The sequence below is a fragment of the Hyperoodon ampullatus genome (assembly GCF_949752795.1).
Source record: "Hyperoodon ampullatus genome assembly, chromosome: 11".
In the NCBI taxonomy this organism is placed as follows: Eukaryota; Metazoa; Chordata; class Mammalia; order Artiodactyla; family Ziphiidae; genus Hyperoodon; species Hyperoodon ampullatus.
In genome coordinates, this window is record NC_136924.1 from 18,918,818 (window position 1) to 18,938,676 (window position 19,859).

Here is a 19,859-nt window from a genome sequence, read left to right on the forward strand (position 1 = left end):
TCACTCACAGTGACATCACTGTAGTAGATGCTTCCTGGCCCCGTCACTATTTGAAATGATCTTCTTTCTCTGCCTCTTCCTTTATTAAAATGTAAGTTGCATGGGAACCTCGTCTTGTTCATGACTGTATCCCCAGAATCTAGAATGGTGCCTGGTGCATAGTAGGTGCTTAAAAAATATATGTTAAATGAATGGAGTACACTGAGTGAGTGGGAAACTCTACCAATGGCATGCTGAGACGTGTGCATTAAGTATGATAAAACGTTCCGGATTTGTGGGCTGATGGCCCTTCGCAGCTACGTCAGATCACTTGGTTTCAAACTGGCTTGGTTCTGACCTGAGATGAAATAAAACTAAGCCTCAGATCTGTGACTCATGTTAAGCTGTCAGTACCGTTCAAAATTAGGAATTCTAAAGGGGGTTGTTTTCTTATAACTATAGAGCATCCCACTGTGTTTATTGTAAATGTCACAGATTTATTTAGAAAAATAACTTATTTTCTTGATTGAGAAGGTTGGGCTTTATTTCATACACGTCTAGAAAGTGGATTTGTTGAGTTGGGGGGTGCAAGAAAATGATCTTAACTTCCTTTTGATCGGACGTTAAGAATAGGCATCCAGTATAAGCAGACAAAAAGCAATTAGATAAACAATGAGCTCTAAAAAGTCTAGTATTTTATTGTTGGAACCTCAAATCCAACCTATGCTGAATTTGTCTGTGTGGGTGGAAAGTGAATTTTCGCAGGCTGAATATCTTGGGTTTGGAAGCAGCTTCTCAGTTTCTCCCATATTGCAAAGCACAGCACATGTGTTTAGTTATGGATTTCCACAAAACTGGCAATCCGGAACCAATGAGCGGGTGAGGTTCCAAAAGTTCATTTGCAAGTTTGTTTGGCACTCGGAATGCATTTTCCCATAGAAACAATGTCATAAATTAAGGACTGATTCTCAAGTCAGCCCACAAAATTCAATCTATCTAATTTCAACAAATATTTATTGAATGTCTACCAAGAACCCAAGAACCCAGTGTGGGAAGTGAGATAACTAGGTGATACTGAGAGAAATCAGATGCCGTTCTCGGCCTTAAGGAATTCACATGCCAGCTAGGGAGACAGAGACGTCAGTGGCCAATGTTCATTCATTCAGTCATACATCCCATCGACAGATATTTACTGAGCGCCTACTATGTGCTTGGGATACTGTTCTTTCTTGCCCGCATGGAGCTTGCAGTCTAGTGAGGGATAGAGACAGTGTTAGTAGTCAGGTTTCTGCTCCAGTAATACTGTGTTAACAAACAGATTTTTAGTGACTTACAAGAACAAAAATTTGTTTCTCTTGATCAGGGGTCAGCTTCAGCAGTGGCTGCAGGTGGAGAGTTTGATTCAGGTCTACTTCACATGTCTCTCATCCTGCACATACTCTCCTCAAGGCAGGTAGCAGAAGCACAAGAACCCAAGCTAAACTCTGCAGCACGTTCAGAGCCTCCGCTCATGTCATGTTTGCTGATATTCCATTGGCAAGCAAGCCACATAGCCAAGCCCAGCATCAGTGGGGTAGCGAAACATACACTGCCTACTCTAGTGGCAAAGGGTATGGGTGTGTTATTCCAGTACAGGAGAGATTGCAGAACTGGGAACAATAATCCGGTCTACCCTAATAAGTTAAGGAGCTACCAATCTACTAATAAGTAAATAGAGAATAATAGGGTTAGCACAGAGGACATGGAGGATTCCATGGGGACACATAAAAACAAACAAACAAACATCTAACCAACAAATAGCAAGTGTTGGCGAGGGTGTGGAGAGAAGGGAACGCTAGTGCACTGTTGGTGGGAATGTAAATTGGTGCAGCCACCATGGAGAACATTTTGGAGGTTCCTCAAAAAATTAAAAATAGAACCACCAGGTGATCCAGCAATTCCACTTCTAGGTATTTTTCTGAAGAACATGAAACACTAGTTCAAAAAGATACATTCATCCCTATGTTCATTGCAGCAGTATTCACAATAGACAAGATATGGAAGCAGCCTAAGTGTCCGTCGATAGACAAATGGATAAAGAAGATGTGGTGTATATATACACAGTGGAATACTACTCAGCTGTTAAAAAATGAAATCTTGCCATTTGCAGCAACATGCATGGACCTAGAGGGCATTATGCTAAGTGAAATAAGTCAGAGAAAGACAAATATTGTATGATTTCACTTATATGTGGAATCTAAAAAACAAAACAGATGAACAAAAATAACAAAACAGAAATAGAGTCGTAGGTACAGAAACAAACAAGTGGTTGCCCAAGAGGAAGGGGTTAGGGGGATGAGTGAAATTGGTGAGGGAGATTAAGAGGTACAAACTTCCAATACAAAAAAATTAGTCATGGGAATGAAATGTACAGCATGGAGAATATAGTCAGTAATATGGCAATAACTTTGTATGGCAATGGATGGTAACTAGACTTGTCGTGATTATTTTGTAATGTATAGAAATATCAAATGCAGGTGGAGCTAACATAGTGTTATAGGTCAGTTATACTTCAATTACAAAGACAGCAACAGGTACAGTGAAAATGAATCAATCAAAGAAAACTAACCTAAACTTAAGGTCAGAGGAGGCTTCCTGGAGGAAGGGATGTCTAAGCTGAGCCTGAAGTGTGAGCAGATACCATCCAGGTAAAGAGGAAGCCGGGGAAGCTGAGGGAACAGACGGTGCCAAGGTTGGAAGCTGGAGGAGCGCCTGGCCTAATGGACAGTAGGGGAAGCGTGCAGTCTGAGGAGCGTTGGTTAATGAGGGCGGCCTGGTAGGCAGGGGCGGGGGAGGAGGGGTCTTAAAACCCACGTTGAAGCATTTGAATTTCGTTGGAAAGACTTTGGGAAGCCCTCCCAGGGTTTCAATCAGAAGACAGACTAGATCATTTGTGTGTTTCAGAACAAGCATTCTGGTGCAAGGTAGACTAGAGACGACACCGCTGGAAGCCAGCAGGTCCCTTAGAAGGTGGTTGGTTGTAAACCAGCAAGGGCTTGGGGACTGAATAAGAGAGACGGTAGTGGGTATGGAAAGAAGTAGGCAGATTTAAAAGCTATTTGGAAGATAGAATTGACAGGACTTAGGGATTAATTGGATCCCCCCTTGAGTCTGACACACTAAAAATAGGGCCATAACATGAAAAATAAAATATCAAGGTGGCCACCGTTTTTCTGGAAGATGTATTCTGTCTCCCTTGATCTAAGTCCTCACAAAGAAAGTAAAGAAATGATACCAAACATACACTGGATTCCTACTGTGTTCCAGGCCTTGTACGAGGTGCTAGGTTGGAGCCCAATGAACGGGTACCCAAGTCAGACGGAGAAGGACTTCCAAGAGGTGTGGAGCTGAATCTCATAGGTGCAGGGGCTTTGCTGTTGAGATGATAGGGCAAAGAGTATGGGTATCTGCCTTGTGTACCAGAGGGACACAGGTGTCATTGACCGAGCAGGAATGTCGGAGAACTATCCAGTTGGGGGTGCCCAGTAATGCAGGGGGATGACTTCCACACTGGCAGCAGGAAGAATGCAGACCTGGAGCCAATGTGTGGTGTCGAATCCGGGCTTCTTTGTGACCTGAAAGTTTCTTATCTTCCCTGTGCCAGACCTCCTCTTCTGTAAAGCAGGGCTAGAAATGGTGCCTCCCTTGCAGGTTTGCTGAGAAAATCAAACCGGATGACGTGCATAAAGTCCTAGGCACAGTGCCTGTTCACAGTAAGCACTCAAGTCACGTTAACTACTACTGTGGCGGAAGCCCAGAGGAAGGAGCCGTTGGTGGTAACCTAGGTTGGGAAAGGCTTCAGAGAGGAAGTGGCATTAAAATGGGGTCTTGGGGAAGAGGAAAAAAATGGGTCTTGAGGCCTGAGTAGATGTTCCCTGAGGGAAGGAGCGGGTGAGAGGTGATTCAGGGAGCAGAACCAGCGCAATAAAGAGATCATTTTATTTTATTGTTTTGGCCATGCTACCTGTGGGATCTTAGCTCCCCGACCAGGGATCGAACCCACACCCCTGTAGTGGAAGCACAGAGTCTTAACCACTGGACCACCAGGGAAGTCACTACAATAAGAGATCTTTTGAGGGGATGGCAAATTGAATCATGTTACCCCAGCACTGGCTCTGGAAGCAAGGAAGTAGATGGGAGGGACCATGATGGGAAGGGCTCTGAGTTTGGACTTTATTAGTTGGTGCTGGGAACTTATTAAAGGGTTTTCAGCAGAGGACTGGCACGATCATATTTGTGTTTTTAAAAGATGATCCTGTTGGCATTGTATATAGAAGACGAAGTGCGTTAACCCGAGCATTAACTGTACCACACTTGTCACTCCTACCCCCTCTAGGGTCACTGTCTTCTAGTATATTGTATAAAGAGTGAGTTTATCTCACGTCTCTTCCTGAGTCATCTACTTAGCGGCTGTTTCTCCAAATTTCACGTACCTCTCCACTTCTCCCAACACCACCACGGGCTCCACTTGCGGTCCCAGTCACGTAATGGAACCAGGGCTGGGTCCTCTTCAGAAACTGGGCCACATAGGAGAGGCCACACTCATCTTTATTGTCCCATCCCAGAATGCCCCACCCTGCACAGGATGTGTTCAGGGCGGGGGCAAAGCCCCCAGGCGTGCTAATTATAAGGTATCTGTGGGCTCCCCTCACTTGTTTGTATAAATTTAACATTTACTCACATCCTTCTGCATGTTTCTTCCACGTTTACAGTTAGAAGACTTCCAAGCAGCCCCTGGTAGCATTTTTAGGTTTTCATCTGCTGGCTGGCTGGTCAACACGTGACTGTGAACAAGGTCATTTCTCAACCTGGTCTGACAACAGACTTCCTGAAAGGGTTGGGGTAACAGAAAGGGATTTGAACAGTGGAGAGAAAAACTAAAATCTGCCTGCTAAACATATTAATCCTCAATACCTCAGAGTAATAAGCAAAAAGAATTCAGTGATTTGCTTATGGACAAATCCAGTTCCTTGCATTGCTCTCCTGTCTTGAGGTCTGTCTTCCCTCTCTCTCTCCCAAGAGACATTCCTTCCTCAAGCCTCCCCAGGGCCAGTCAACCACCCTAAGGCCTATGAGCTGCTATTGCCTGAAAACTTGACCGAGACAACCCCTGGTGCATGGTAACCCATAGCCACATTGTTCTGAAACCTGAGTTAGTCTGGTTTGGTCTGCCATCATTAGACGTGGGCACTGTGTAGCAGCGATGGCTCCTGAGGGCTTTTCAGTAGAGGAATCCATCAGAATGTGCCCACTTATCCTTCAGAAAGCTATTACAGTGCCCCTTCTCCAGGAAGCCTGCCTTGAGTCCAGGCCCAGCCAGGAGACAGGGTCACCATGCATGGAGGAATATGCTTGTCACACATCAGATACTGTGCCCTGAATGTTCCATGCATGTTCCATTTAGTCCTCCTGGTACCTTGTGAAGAAAGTACTATTACAATTCCCACTTTTTTTTTTTTTTTTTTTTTTTTTGCAGTGCACGGGCCTCTCACTGTTGTGGCCTCTCCCATTGCGGAGCACAGGCTCCGGACACGCAGGCTCAGCGGCCATGGCTCACGGGCCCAGCCGCTCCGCGGCATGTGGGATCTTCCCGGACCGGGGCATGAACCCGCGTCCCCTGCATCGGCAGGCGGACTCTCAACCACTGCGCCACCAGGGAAGCCCACAATTCCCACTTTTGAGAAGAGAAAACAGCCTTAGGTTTCTATATTCATTTCCTACTGCTGCGGTAGCAAATCACCACAACCTTGCTGGCCTAAAACAACATACATTTATTCTCTTGCAGTTCTGGAGGTCAGAAGTCTGCAGTGGGTTTCACCTTGGGCTAAAACCAAGGTGTAGAAAGGTCTTCGTTCCTTCTGGAGGCTGTAGGGAGAATCCGTTCCTTGTCTTTTCTAGTATCTGGAGGCAGCCTAGGTTCCTTGGCTTGTGGCCTCTTCTTGCATCTTCAAAGCCAGCAGTCTAGCCTCTTCAGATCTTTCTGGCTCTGAATCCTGTTTCCGTCATCACGTCTCTTTTCCTGACTCTGATCCTCCTGCCTCCTCTTATGCAGCCTCTTGTGATTACTTTGAGCCCACTCGGATAATTCAAGATAATCTCCCCATTTTGAGATCCTTAATCACATCTTTGAAGTCCTTCTTGCCATGTAAGGTAACATATTCACAAGTCCCAGAGATTAGGACATAGATATCTTTGGGGGCCATTAATCTGCTTACTACAGGTTGTGTAAGTAGTGGAACCAGGATTCAAATCTAGGCTCAGCTCTAACTCCCAAGCCAGTACCTTTACCTACCACTATAGTGAAAGGGAAGAGAAACAAAGGAGACATTATCCCTCGTGGTGGTGGGAGGAGAGGGCAGAGCCTGGTCCACATGGACCCACCATGGATGACTGGTTAAATATGGAACTCCGGGCCAACCTGAGTTACAGAAACCCTTCCACCTTGAAAGTTTAAGCATCCATGCATTCACTTAACAGATCTTTATTGAGTACCTAGTGTGTGTCAGACACTGTTCTAAGCACCAGCATTCTCTAGCAGTGAACAGCTCAGCCCCAAATCTTTGCCCTCATGGAGGTCCTTCTAGTGAGCTGTGTTAGTTTCTCAGAGCTGCCATAGCAAATGGTCACCAACTCAGTGGTTTCAAACAATGCAGGTTTATTCTCTCCCAGTTCTGGAGGCTGGAAATCCAAACTCAAGTTGTTAGCAGGGCCACTTTCCCTCTGAAGGCTCGAGGGGTGAAACCTTCTTCTCCTCTTCCAGCTTCTGGTGGCTCCTGGTGTTTCTTGGCTCTGGCAGCATATCTCCAGCCTCTGCCTCCATCTTTATGCAGTCTTAAATGTCCTCCTCCTCTCTCTTGGCAAAACACTAGTCATTGAACACCTTAAATCCAGGACGATTTCATCTTGAGATCCTTAACGAATTACATCTGCAAAGGCCCTATTTCCAAGTAAGGTCACATTCTGAGCTTCCGGGTAGATGTGAATCGTGGGGACCATATTATTCGACCCACTACATGAGGGAAGATGGACGGTGTGAAAATAAAGAAGAAAATAGCATGTCAGATGCAATCACTATTAGGAAGGAAAATAAAGCAAGGGGGTAGGGCATGCTGACTGGAGGCAGGGGAGGTTAGTTTCAACCAGAGGGTCCTGGAAAGCCTCACGGAGAAGGGCACAGCTGAGCCAAGACCCAGAGGAGCACACTCCACTTTGGGGACGTCCCCCTGCCTAGGCTGTGGCCTCATCTAGCCGAGTGGCCGGGAAGACAGTTGGAGGTGAAAGATGGTTCTCATTCTGCATCTGTCCGTCCTTTCTTTCCAATCCGGGATGTGTCCTCGTGCCTGAAGTCTGTGCAGTGACACTCCTTTATGGTCCAGTGCAGCTCTAATGGCAGCCATCATCATAATAATGGAGTTTGGGGGTGGCCCCTCCTCCTTGTGTGAGGACCCCATTGTGTCAACTAATTGTGTAGAAGCAAGTGGGACAGCTGTCTGTGGGGTGGAAGCAGTGGGGAGCGGAGAGGAATATGTTATTCGGGCCTGGGCGCATCACGGAGTTACCCTGGCCGAGGCCAAACCCGCGCATCTGGGTTACCGAAGATGCTGAAAGGGATTTGGGGGCCTTCTCACGCTGGCAGGGGCGGGTCTTGGGTGGACCTGAATCCCCTGGGTTCTTCATCATCTTTGTCAGCTGTTAGAAGAGCTGGGAATATTTCAAAGCAGAAGGTGAAGGGGGTTGAAACTATGAAGGCGCCCAGCTCTTTGCGCCTGGACAGCTGACAGTGGCTGGAAAAGGGAGAATGCTTACCGTACTCAGAAGCCAGTTTTGTTTTTGGTCCAACCTCAGCCTCCAAACTACTTATCTTCGCGTCTCTTTAATTGATGTAGCCTGACTTAAGCAGGTACCATTAGGAACACCCCTTTTAGTAAATATATGTTTTAATGGAATAGATTTTTTTTTTTGAAATGACCTTATCTCAGGCAGCAAGCACTTTTGTAAGTATGTATCGATTGGCTTTTAAAAATTCCTCAAATGTTTTCACTTGTCTTGGTGACCTAGTGCTTGCCCTGTTCCCGGCAGCTCCTCCACATTCAAACAGATGTTCATATCTTCATTGGAAGCCTTCCTGCCAGTCTTTTGTGTTTTTGCTCTTGTGATGTTTTGTAACATTTGGGCACTTGCATCCCGCTCTATGGAGAATGGACCTTTTCTAAAATGCCCCATGTGGGGTTCAATATTGCTCTCTGGAAGATGGGGTTGTTACCGCTGCCAGCTGTTTACTGGTGGGGAAACTGAGGTCCTAAGAGGCTAAGGAATGTGTTTCCCGTTACAGAACAAATGTGTGGGAGAGCAGTTTGGAGCCCAGATCTTCCTGACTCAAGAGACATCATTTTCCCATCTTTATTTCCTTGTTACCTATTTTTTACGAATGCCTCCCTTAAATTCTTCAGTTCAGGGTTTGCATTTGGGAATTAAATCACCAACTTTTAGTGCACTCATCACCCACCAAAGAACCACATGGAGTGAAGGCCACAAATCCCTTTTGTGTGAGTGTTTCAGTCTGCAGATGTGTTTTACATGTGCTAAATAGCTCCAAGTTTCAAGACAAAGGTTGGTTTTCCACCACGCCAGTTAACTGGCCAGCCCAGTGAACAAAAATCAATGAAACAAATTATGCTGGTATCATGGAGACATAGACAAGAATTTAGTCACTTGAAAATTTAATTCTTAATCCAATCTAGCTAACGCTTGTTGAATACCAGGCCAGATACTAGGCCCTGGGGAAACAAAAATGAATGAGGACCTGCCTTGGAGAAGCTCACAGGTTAGTGTGGGAAGCAGGCACTGACCAAATAATTTCAATACGCCGTGGAAAGTGCTCTCATAGCTGGTGCTCAAGGCATAGGGAGACCCCAAGAACCCTTGGGAGGAGGAGGGTTGTGATTAAGACACTTCCAAGGGGCTTCCCTGGTGGCGCAGTGGTTAAGAATCCGCCTGCCAATGCAGGGTACATGGGTTCGAGCCCTGGTCCGGGAAGATCCCACATGCCACAGAGCAAATAGGCCTGTGCGCCATGAGTACTGAGCCTGCGCTCTAGAACCTGTGAGCCACAACTACTGAGCCCACGAGCCACAACTACTGAGCCCACGAGCCACAACTACTGAAGCCTGCACACGTAGCCCATGCTCTGCGACAAGAGAAGCCACCGCAATGAGAAGACTGCACATTGCAACGAAGAGTAGCCCCCGCTCGCCTCAACTAGAGAAAGCCCGTGTGCAGCAACAAAGACCCAGTGCAGCCAAACATAAATAAAAATAAAATAAATAAATTTATTAAAATAAAAAGAAACTTCCAAGAAGCCGTGAGCTGTGTCTGCCTCCTTACAGGGAAAAGGCAGGCTGATTGTTGACCTGGTGTATGTGAGCAACGCAGAAGGCAGTCTGGTTACCCCTATTGCCTAGATCCCTCCTGCATCTCTATGAGTTTGTGTGTTCGTTTGGCTTATGTCATCCAAACCTTTTACCTAAATTCTATTTCACTTGCCTGTGTGATAAATATAATAACAACTATTATACTAATATTTACTGAGGCATTACTGGAAGCCTCAGTTAAATAGATGTACGTTTTGGAAACAACTCCATGAGATAGAAACAATTATTATCTGCGTTTCTACAGTTGGAAAGCCGGAGACACAAGTGTGAGGGCATGTGATTTGCCCAAGGTCACTGGCTTGTAACTGGCAGACCCACTCTACTCTCCCCTTCCTTCACTGAAGTCTAGCCAGTCTGGTCTTTAATCAGTTCCTTGCAGAGACCAAGCTTTCAGTGAACTCAGGGTCTTGGCACATGCTGTTCCTTCTGCTGGAATGCTGTTCCCACTACTCTTGATGTGGCTGGATTGTTTTCATCCTTGAAATCTGAGCTGAAACGTCATCTTTCTTGACCAGCCTATCTAAAGTAGTTCCTTCCTGCTATATTTTTGATTGCTGCAGAAGACTTACCTCAGTTTGAAACTATTTAAATTATTGTCTGCTTATTTGGTTTTTGTCTGTGTGCCTCAACAGAGTATAAGCTCATTAAGAGGGGAGCTTTAACTGGCTTAGGCATTCCTGTGTCCCCAGTGCCCAGTGTTTGATGTCTGGTGGGCACTCAGACAGTATTTGTAGAAGGAATACTAGATATGGCACTAGGCCCTGGGGGTGCCAAGGTGAATAAGGTTAGCCTTTTCCTTGGGGATCTTATAGTCTGGTCAGAGAGACAGGCAATCAGCAACCAATGCATTGTGCTGTATATACCAGGAACATTTGTAAGGTGCCCATGGGAACACAGAGGAGGGCACGACTGCTTTGTCTGGAGGCTGGGCAGATGTGGAGGAGGTGACATTGAACTAGGAACACCATTTCACCAGTATTGCAGGCCCTGGGGCATTCTGCACATGCCAGGAAGAGCTGGGCAGTTTGCACTGCATGTGTTTATTAAGTAACTGCTCTCTGTGAGGCACCACGTACTAGATATTAGCGACCGATGTGTTTAGGAGCTTGTAGGCTAAAGGGAGACAGACTTATCAACCCGTGATTGCCTGGGGATGAGTTTGGAGAGGAAAGCAGGAGCTCGATCATGGTATTGGGTATGAGATGAGTGTGGACATGTGTGTTCTAGGCCCCCGGTCATGAAAGTGATGTAGGGAGAGGCGTTTGGTGTAAGTGAAAGGGTGCCACTGAGGGTTCCTAAGTAGGAAGTGATGTGATCAGTTCTGTCCTTGAGAACACCTAGATGATGTTGTGGAGGCTGACTGAAGGCAGGGAGGAGGGAGGCCCATCAGAAGGCTGCTGCAGGAGCCTAGGTGAGAAGTGATGGGTGAGGGTGGACTGCAGGAGATAGTATAGAGAAATGCTTGGAATTAATAGGTCACAATCAACTAGTATGAGAGATGAGAAAAAAAGAGTAAAAAAAAGGCCCAAAGTTTTCTAATTTGATCTTCCGTTTGGATTATCACTCATTAACTGAGATCAGGCAGTGTTTCCCAATGTGCATGGCTAGAACTTCTAATCCCTCAACAAAAAAGTTGGAAGATGGTGCATCATCCGTTTCTGTCTCGGAAAGTTACAAAGCACACAGGCATATTCAAGGCTCTGAGAAGTCCTGCAATAGGGAAGACCATGAATTTTATTTAACTAGTGTTTCCCAAATTTCTTGACCCTCCTTTTAACATTAACACCTAAAACAACCCGAAGAACACACTTTGAGAAACGCTGAGAAGTGGAATAAAACCTATATTTTCCCGTAGGGCCCAAGCTCTGGGAGGATATATTTACTTTTATCTTGGCATTTATGACATCACTATCCCGGAAACCTTTGAAAATTTTGAGGCATTGGCACAGTAGTAAGAGTATGGATACCAGTGCCAGACTGCTGGGATTCATAGCATGCTAACCTCTCCGTGCCTCAGTTTCCTCATCTTTGAAATGGGGCCGATAACAATAATACTTACTTCCTGAGGTGGTTGTAGGATCAACGAGTTAAGTCCCGGAAAGTCTAGAAACGGTGCCTGGCCCCTGGGGAGGGCTCAGTGAGTGAGAGCCCTTATGAGGGGCATTACAGGGTAGGAGATGAGACCATGGACTCTGAAACTGCACTGCCTGGTTTGGTATCTCAGCCGCTCTGCTTCCTAACTCTGTGACCTTGGGAAAACAATATGGAGCCTTCCGTGCCTCAGTTTTCCCTAGCTGTAAAGCAGGGAAATTTGTTGTACCTACTTCATAGCTTTGTGAAGAATAAGTGGATCAAATCACGTGAAAGAACGTCTCCTGGCAGGTGAGGTGTTTTCACTTAAAAAAAAAAAATCTTCTAAATTGTCTCTGTTATTAGCCTCATTTTCTTATGTAGATTGGATCTTCATCACTGGAGCTGAAATTCAATTTTTCAGCTTTCCCGGCAAGTTATTTTGGTCTCGTATTTTGGCATCCCCCTTGGCTGACTCTGGAGGCCTGCAATTCAGAGTTTAGTTTTTCACAGTGACTTCCACTTCTCTTCTTTTCGGTCGAGATTGGTTTCTCCATCTTGTGGACTGACAGCATTAATGAAAGCCCCCTGATTCTGGGGACCACCTGGCCCTTCCTCTGGACTCCGTGCCTTTCTGAAAGATGCAGACAGCTGTTTCAAGTCACTTAGCAGAAGACCTTTGCTCTTGTGGCAAAAATCTACCCACAGGATGGACACAGTCTCCTGTTTCCCGAGAGAGAGGCTGGATTGTTTCCTTGTTAAAAGTTTTCTGATATATCAGTAGAGTATCTTTGGAACAGGTCACACCACCACTCCCATTCAAGCCAATTACCTGATATTTAGTTATCAGTTTACTTCAGGGACTGTCTGCTCTTGGTGAATAATTAGATTAGAAGATGCTGATGAAATTCGAGTGGCAGGAAGTAGAAGTTACATTTCTGAGTTCAGAGTTTCTATTTCAAGGTTGAGTAAGTGCTACATTCTGACTGAGAGATTCTAGCCTCACAGAGTCGGATTCTCAAGGTCCCCCTGCCCATCCCATGGGCATTTCACCTGCCTGGAAACTTCAGCTCATTTCCAGAGGTGGGTCTCCCTGTTCTTTATGTTGCCATGAAAACAATAATTGAAGCCATCCCCATTTTTTTGTTTGTTTTTTTTTGTTTTTTTGCGGTACGCGGGCTTCTCACTGCTGTGGCCTCTCCCGTTGCGGAGCACAGGCTCCGGACGCGCAGGCCCAGCGGCCATGGCTCACGGGCCCAGCCGCTCCGCGGCATGTGGGATCTTCCCGGACCGGGGCACGAACCCGTGTCCCCTGCGTCGGCAGGTGGACTCTCAACCACTGCGCCACCAGGGAAGCCCCATCCCCATTTTTAAAAAATAGAAATACTGTATAAATACAATACTGTAATAATAAATTTAAAAGTCGATCCAGCTGGGCACTGTTCCCAGACTACCAGCTGAGCAGAAACACAAATAAGTAAAGAAGAAAAACTGCTATATGATGCAGATGGCTTCAGTCTCATTGTTTTCTGCTACTCTTATATGCAAATAGATAGAACTGAAGTTACATTACAGATAAACAGGTTTTGTGGGCTAACCTGGAGACCTTATCACTGTTTATGACATTCTTTCTGTGGGGAGAAAAGTGTATTCCATTTTACAAAAAGATGGTTTACAAGCAAATTTTTGGAACCCAATAGACTTGTGAGTTGGGGGCCTCCTGGAATTTTAACCTCTAGTTGGATGTTTTGTATTCAGGGCTAGTGAGGTGTGAAAATTCGAGGCATCTCAGATTCCGCCCCTGTTTTCCTCCCAAATCCGTGCTTCCCCTCTTCATCCTGGATGCTCCGTCTCACCTTCTCTATTCATCTGTTCCTGGGGTCCTCATCTCTGTCGCCTCATCCTGGCACAGCCCCACTCTCCAACCACTGCTGGGGCCCCAGGAAGCCAGGAGGAACTCTAAATGTCATTGTGTTTGTGCACCTTATTAAATGGCAGTTAGGGCTCACAGGAGGCCCTGCTGCAGCTGAGGGGGCCAAGCGTGTGGCTCTGAAACCAGACTTCAGCCACTTGGAGCTGTGCACCCTTGGCACATTATTGCACCTCTCTGAGCCTCCGTTTCACCCCTGTAGAATGAGGTGGTTGTGAGGACTACTGGGGGAGGACTAACTGTAAACACTCAGAACAGTGCCAGGCACAGGGCAGTGTTCCTTCCAGGCAGGTACATGGTGGGGTAGTTACTCAGGGATATCAGGGTTTAGACAGATTTCCACAAACTCAGGAAGCAAACCCACTGTATGCAAATACTTTCTGAATTCCAAACAGCGAACTTAGAAACAAGTGTCTGGAATCTCCCTGTTCATGAGTCGGGCCCGGGGTAGAAGTTTTGAATGAACGTTATGAGTTAGGGGTCAGGGAGGGTTGGTCCACGTGCTTGAATAGTTTGAGTGACAATCTCAAACTCTGATTATTTTGAATAGATGAAGCTCTACAGCAGATTTTATGAACAAGCCTGTTAAGTCGTTTCATTCACTAAATTGCATCCACGGTTCTTTAACCTACCAAAGGTTTTTTTAAAATTAACTTTTGGGTTTGGTGACTTTTTTTTTCCTTCAGGCAGTTTTTTTCTTTGCATTTGAGCTGGCTCTGTTTCCTAATTTGCAAGTAGGCTAGTGTCTGCACATTGGCCTTATTTTGTAGGCAAGAGAGCTAGCTGGAAATAAGGACTGGAAAAATAAAAGACTGGTTGGGAGGCTTAGGACTTTTGGAGAGATCCTCCGTAGAGAGTGGGGCAATAGCATAAGATAAGAAAAGCAAACATATCTCTGCCATTTTTTTCCAGAATGCGCTCATTCTAATTTGAATCCCATTTTCTTCCTATCTGTGGCCTGAAGAAATTGTAATGAAGCCAGTTAAGAGATCAGCCTATTTGAGAGTGCTTCACTGAGGATCAGCCTCACCAAGAGTGGAGTCTGACAAAGAGATTTTAATTTTATTTGGGCAAGGCTTAACTGTCTATGCACTTGACCGTTGCTTTCGTGGCTGTATAGGAATACGAGTGATTGCTTTCAAAAGGGACCATTTCAGAGTAACTGGTTTTGTTTACTAAAACGTGGGAGCTGTAAGATCTGTTCCCCCTCCTGAAGAAATCTGTGTGGGTAATGTGCTGTCGTGAAGATTTTATAATCTGCCGTACTGGAGGAGTAATAAGATATTGTTGTTGGTTGACCATCTGGTTATACATTCTTGGTGTCACAGTTTGCTTTTTTATTTTTTTATTTTTATTTTTCAGCTGGTGAGAAGCAAGGAATAAGAGTTTAGAAATCTCAGAGGTGTTTTATAAACCAGGAATTTATGTTTAGTTGCTTAACATGGTTAAATTTTGTTTTCACCTTATACAAAATAGAAATTGAAAGGTCCACTTTTTTATATATATATATATTTTATATATATTTTATATATATATATATATATATATATATTTCCCCCAAAAGACAAACTGAAAACCTCAACTTCTAATTTGTTGCCTCTCTGGCCCCAGATTCAAACTTTTAGCTTACATTAAAGATAGTCTCTTGACTGCAAGTACAAGTCAGACATAAATCATAAGGAAACTCTAGAAAGAAAAATCACCTACAGAAAGGACCTATAGAGATTTCATGTTTCATCCATTCATTCAAAAATATTTATTGAAGCCTTAGTATTTGCATACCATGCTGCCAGACACTGAAGGATTTATAGAAGAAATATTAAAGACATTCTCCCTTCCTTTGAGGATCTTACAGCTCACTTGGGGGGAAACGACATAGACATATGAAACAGTTAAGTTGTAATTCAAGGCAGCATTTGATTAAATACCCAAATGTGTGGTGCTGACAAGAGATGCCATAGGAGTTCAGAAAAGGGAGTGATAATTCAGTGGCACTACCGTTTTCTGCCTACAAATTGGCAAATTGTAGCACTATTTGTATGAAATATTTTACACTTGTTTTTTTGGCAGCCTTAGGCCTTGACTCCCAGGCAGTATTAAGAGCCTACAAAAATATTTGTACTCCAGTCTCTCTAGAACTGACTTTTTTCTTTTTGCCTTTTTTTTAGGCAGAGGAAGTGCCTTATACAAACCAGAATGCCTCTGAGAGTCAGGTAGTTTTTGACAGTCATCATCACTTTCAAATACAAAATAGGAAACCAACCTCATCATTCCCTGTGTTTCAATCCAGCCGTACATGTGCCTCCATCGCAAACTCTCCCTGATGTTGAAAGGAGGTTTAATGTGAACTTAATGTACGTGATGGACGAGCTAGCCGTCAAGGGTCAGGTGAATTTATGGCTTTGGAGAATTGCTGATGAGAATCCCCGTGGTCATGAGAAGGAGAAGGAGATGACACAGGTGGAGGAGAGTTTGGGCGCAGATGTGCTCCCTGAAAGCAGGGCTCCCCAGGATGGTAGAATATGATGACATGCTGAAAGTATTGCACTTGGGGGTGATGGTTAATGAAACTTGCTGGCTTCCTGTTCTATTTTTGTCATATTCAAATTAGCTCAGCGCTCAAAGATGAAGCCATGGGGCCTAAATTCTTAAGAATTAAAAAAAGAGAGAGAAGAGGAAAAAGAAGAAATAAAATGCTTGTGAAGTCAAATGCACCGTTGGGGACCACACCTCACGCCACTCACATCCTTTCAGGGACTCCCCAGAGCTGAATGTGGTTATTATTTAGTTGCTTTTCAATTTCACGTGATTCATGAATTTTCAGTTTTTTTAAAAACTTACTGTCACTAGTTCTCCTCCACCCCTTTGTGTTAACCTTGGGCCTTGAGGAGGCGGAGGTAACAGATGTTTTGTTCTTTCTTTCCTTGACACCGTTCAGGGGATGTCTGTGGAGCCCAACACCATTCGGAAATCACACGGCCCTTGGTGTTCATTCCTCTTGTTAAGTTGGCGGCCCTACTGGTGAGGCAAGCGTTCCCAAGTTCGCAGGACCTAGAGTGACCGAGACAGGCATCAAGCAAAGCAGTGATCTCACCTTTCCGCTTATGATGGTGTTTATCAAAGTAGTTGGCCCTGACCACAGCTTAAGATTTATTTGGGGGCATCCTCTGAGCTGGCCGACTTGGCAACATGGCCCTGGCAAATGTTTTACCCAGTATCTTTTGATATAATTTGTCATCTGTTGAAATAAATGTTATGTAGCAGATGGTTCTGGAATGTCTTATCAAATTCTTGGGAAGACTCTGCCCTTGCAGTATGTTTATTTGATTATCATTACTGCAAAGCACAAAATGGTCGCTTTAATTTTTTTTTTTTAACAACAAAAAAAGTTACACAATGGGTTGATATTCTAGAAGTGAATCGCAAACCTAAAATGTATACAATGTGTAAACCCTTTCTTGAGCTGTTCTGTACTAGGTTTTTCTAGAAGGGGGCTCTTTAATTGTAGAATGCAGGAGAAGCTGTGTTTTGGATGTATTTGGCAATGTTATCTTGAGAGATGGCTCAGGAGTCTAAGTTCAACATGTCCACAGTTGTTCTCTGCTCTGAGACATGATGGAAAAAATGCTCTGCTGGTTTCCTGTTGCTTTTCATGGTTTTAGCATCATGTTCTTATTCTTTCTTGAAATCAGTAATCCACTATACAAAGCCTGGCATTTTGAACCGAAGCCAAGTATGAGAAAGTTTTAACTGATGCATGTGTGCTGCTTTGCTGCTACCCCCCTTTTTTTCTTTTTTGATAGGTGTACTTTTAAAGAAGATTGTGTGCATTTAAAGAACTCAGAAAACTGGCTGGATATTTCATCTGGAGCTAAAAAGTGCCCTCAAATTTACCTATTTCGAAGCAGTAAAGATAAGGTAAGAGGAAAGATTTTTTTTTTTTTTTTTGCGGTACGCGGGCCTCTCACTGTTGTGGCCTCTCCCGTTGCGGAGCACAGGCTCTGGATGCGCAGGCTCAGCGGCCATGGCTCACGGGCCCAGCCGCTCCGCGGCATATGGGATCCTCCCAGACCGGGGCACGAACCCATATCCCCTGCATCAGCAGGCGGACTCTCAACCACTGCGCCACCAGGGAGGCCCGAGGAAAGATTTTTAATTGGTCTCTACTGTCTCATTTTACACAACTGATGCCAACTTCCTTCTGTGTGTAAAATATCCATTAACGATCAAATAAGCTTAGTTATGAGAGTCCACTCATTTAGTTAACTTGATACTTAGTGCCCACCAGATGCCATGCACTCTGCAATGTGGTGGGGAGGTAGCAGAGAATAAGACACATCATGGGCCTGCCCTCATGGAGTTTGTCATCTTATGCAGCTAAAGATGACCTTTATTTGTTGAAATTAAGGAAAAGATGGACTACTAATGTCGCAGAAAAACACATTGACAGGGACTTCCCTGGTGGTCCAGTGGTTAAGACTTTGCCTTCCAATGCAGGAGGTGCGGGTTCAGTCCCTGGTCGGGGAGCTAAGATCCCACATGCCTCGTGGCCAAAAATCCAAAACGTAAAACAGAAGCAGTATTGTAACAAATTCAATAAAGACTTTAAAAATGGTCCACATCAAAAAACAAATCTTAAAAAAAAAACCCACATTGATTAAAAAAGAGAGAAAAATAATAAGTTCAGATTCACGGTCAAGGTTCCTTAAATGTGTCTTAAGCGTCGAATTTTGTTGTTTTATGGTTTCTTTTCCTGATGTGTTCAGACTTCTCTTGACAACTGTCTTATGTGCATGGCTTCAGGCGATGTTGATAGAGAGGGAGAGAAAGCAGTGTGGGCAGTGACTATCGCAAGGGGGGTGTTCGCTGGAAAGTCCGTGGGCTCTTGCTATGGCAGTACCGCCATGGGCAGCACATCAGCCCTGTGATTGGATGAGAGAAAGGTAGCAACGTGAGCATATTCAGGCATTTTCTGATTCACATACCAACTGTGCCCCATGGGAGAATGGAATTCCTGCCTTGCAATCTCGGTGGCTGGAAGGAGACATCTTCTCCCTAATTATAGCTCCTGTATTATGGATAACTGTACAGAATCACCATCAGCAGCCTTGACCTGTCTGTTGAGCTCACTCTGTTTTATTTGAATGCCACATTAACAAGGAGATGGGTCACTTTCTCTTTCCCCTTACACTTTGCCATTTCAAATAGCAAGAACCGTACCACTTAAGAAGATTTAACATGTAATAGAGGAGAGCCACAGCATTTAATGAGGGATAAATAATAAAAAGAATCGCGCTTTCAGGTCATAACTGATCAGAACTCATGGATTTCAAGTTTTCTGACTGTTGTCACTTTCTGTTGTCCTCGTGTGGGTGGCAGTGTGGAGGATGGGTGGGGGTGGGGGGGCAAAATAAAACCCGTCGAAGCCTTCATCCAAGCCTCCATCAGCCCTGCACCAGAATGAATAGATTCTGTGAAAAGGATGCTTATGCATCTAAGTATAGGTATGGCCAAATTTTTATTTCTCTTATCAGTCTGCAGAATAGCCGACTTTAGTGCTGATAGAGACTGGTAGAAAATACCATGATCATTGAATACACCCAGGACTCTGATGAGTTAAGATTACACAAAGCTTTTTTTCTTTTATCATTTTGAAAATGTTAAGGGTAGTACTTCGGCTCAGTGCGGTGAGGGAAAATAACTTGTTCATTGACTGAAAAGCGCTGCTTACACAATTTGCTGACCTATCTTTGGGTTCACTAGTATAAGTTAATCACCATTCACATCTAGTCTGGAACATTACAAAAAATGTTTACCACCCAGAGAACTATGGGTGCTTTCTTCCCCACCCTGAGTCCCACTGTGGTTTACCCTAATCCCTCTAGAGTCTTCCCACAAAGCCATTACCTCACTGTCTCCAGCTAACCACCACTCTCAAGGTAAAGGAGATACGAGTTTAGTAATTTGAGTAAAGCGATTCTTTGAACCCAACTTTGGGCTGATTATTTTAGTAATTTTGATAAGATGTCAGTCTCCATCTCTTGGTCATATTATTTCAAAATATTTCCTATCTTGATTGTTAGCTGTGACTTGCCTGAAAGTCTTAGATCTTTGGTTATTTAAAAAATTCCTTATCCCAGACCCATAGAGATGGAAGTCTATGGTTTTCCCCGATTCTATCTATTAGCTTGGTTCAAAGAGTGTTTGCTCACTGCCCATCACATACCTAATAACATTCTAGTAACTTTCGTGGTATGAGAAAGAAAAACCCATATAATACAGAGACCCTGTTTCCAAGAAGCTTTGTCTCTTTACACAAAACAATTAGAAGACAGTGTATCCTCATCCTCGTTATGAAATTGGCATTAAAAAGAAAGAATTAGAGCAATTCCAATTGTCTTGGAGGGATT

The 19,859-nt window shown here is 44.4% G+C and overlaps 1 protein-coding gene across 1 annotated transcript in view; it reads left to right on the forward strand.

Moving 5' to 3' along the window:
* Window positions 1-19,859, forward strand: part of PLXNC1 (plexin C1) — a gene marked incomplete at both ends in the record, with an annotated part of 144,770 nt that overhangs the window by 39,101 nt on the left and 85,810 nt on the right. The window contains one exon of the mRNA XM_079715967.1: window positions 17,253-17,367. Coding sequence (XP_079572093.1) covers window positions 17,253-17,367 — 115 coding nt within the window. The remainder of the gene's footprint in view (window positions 1-17,252; window positions 17,368-19,859) is intronic.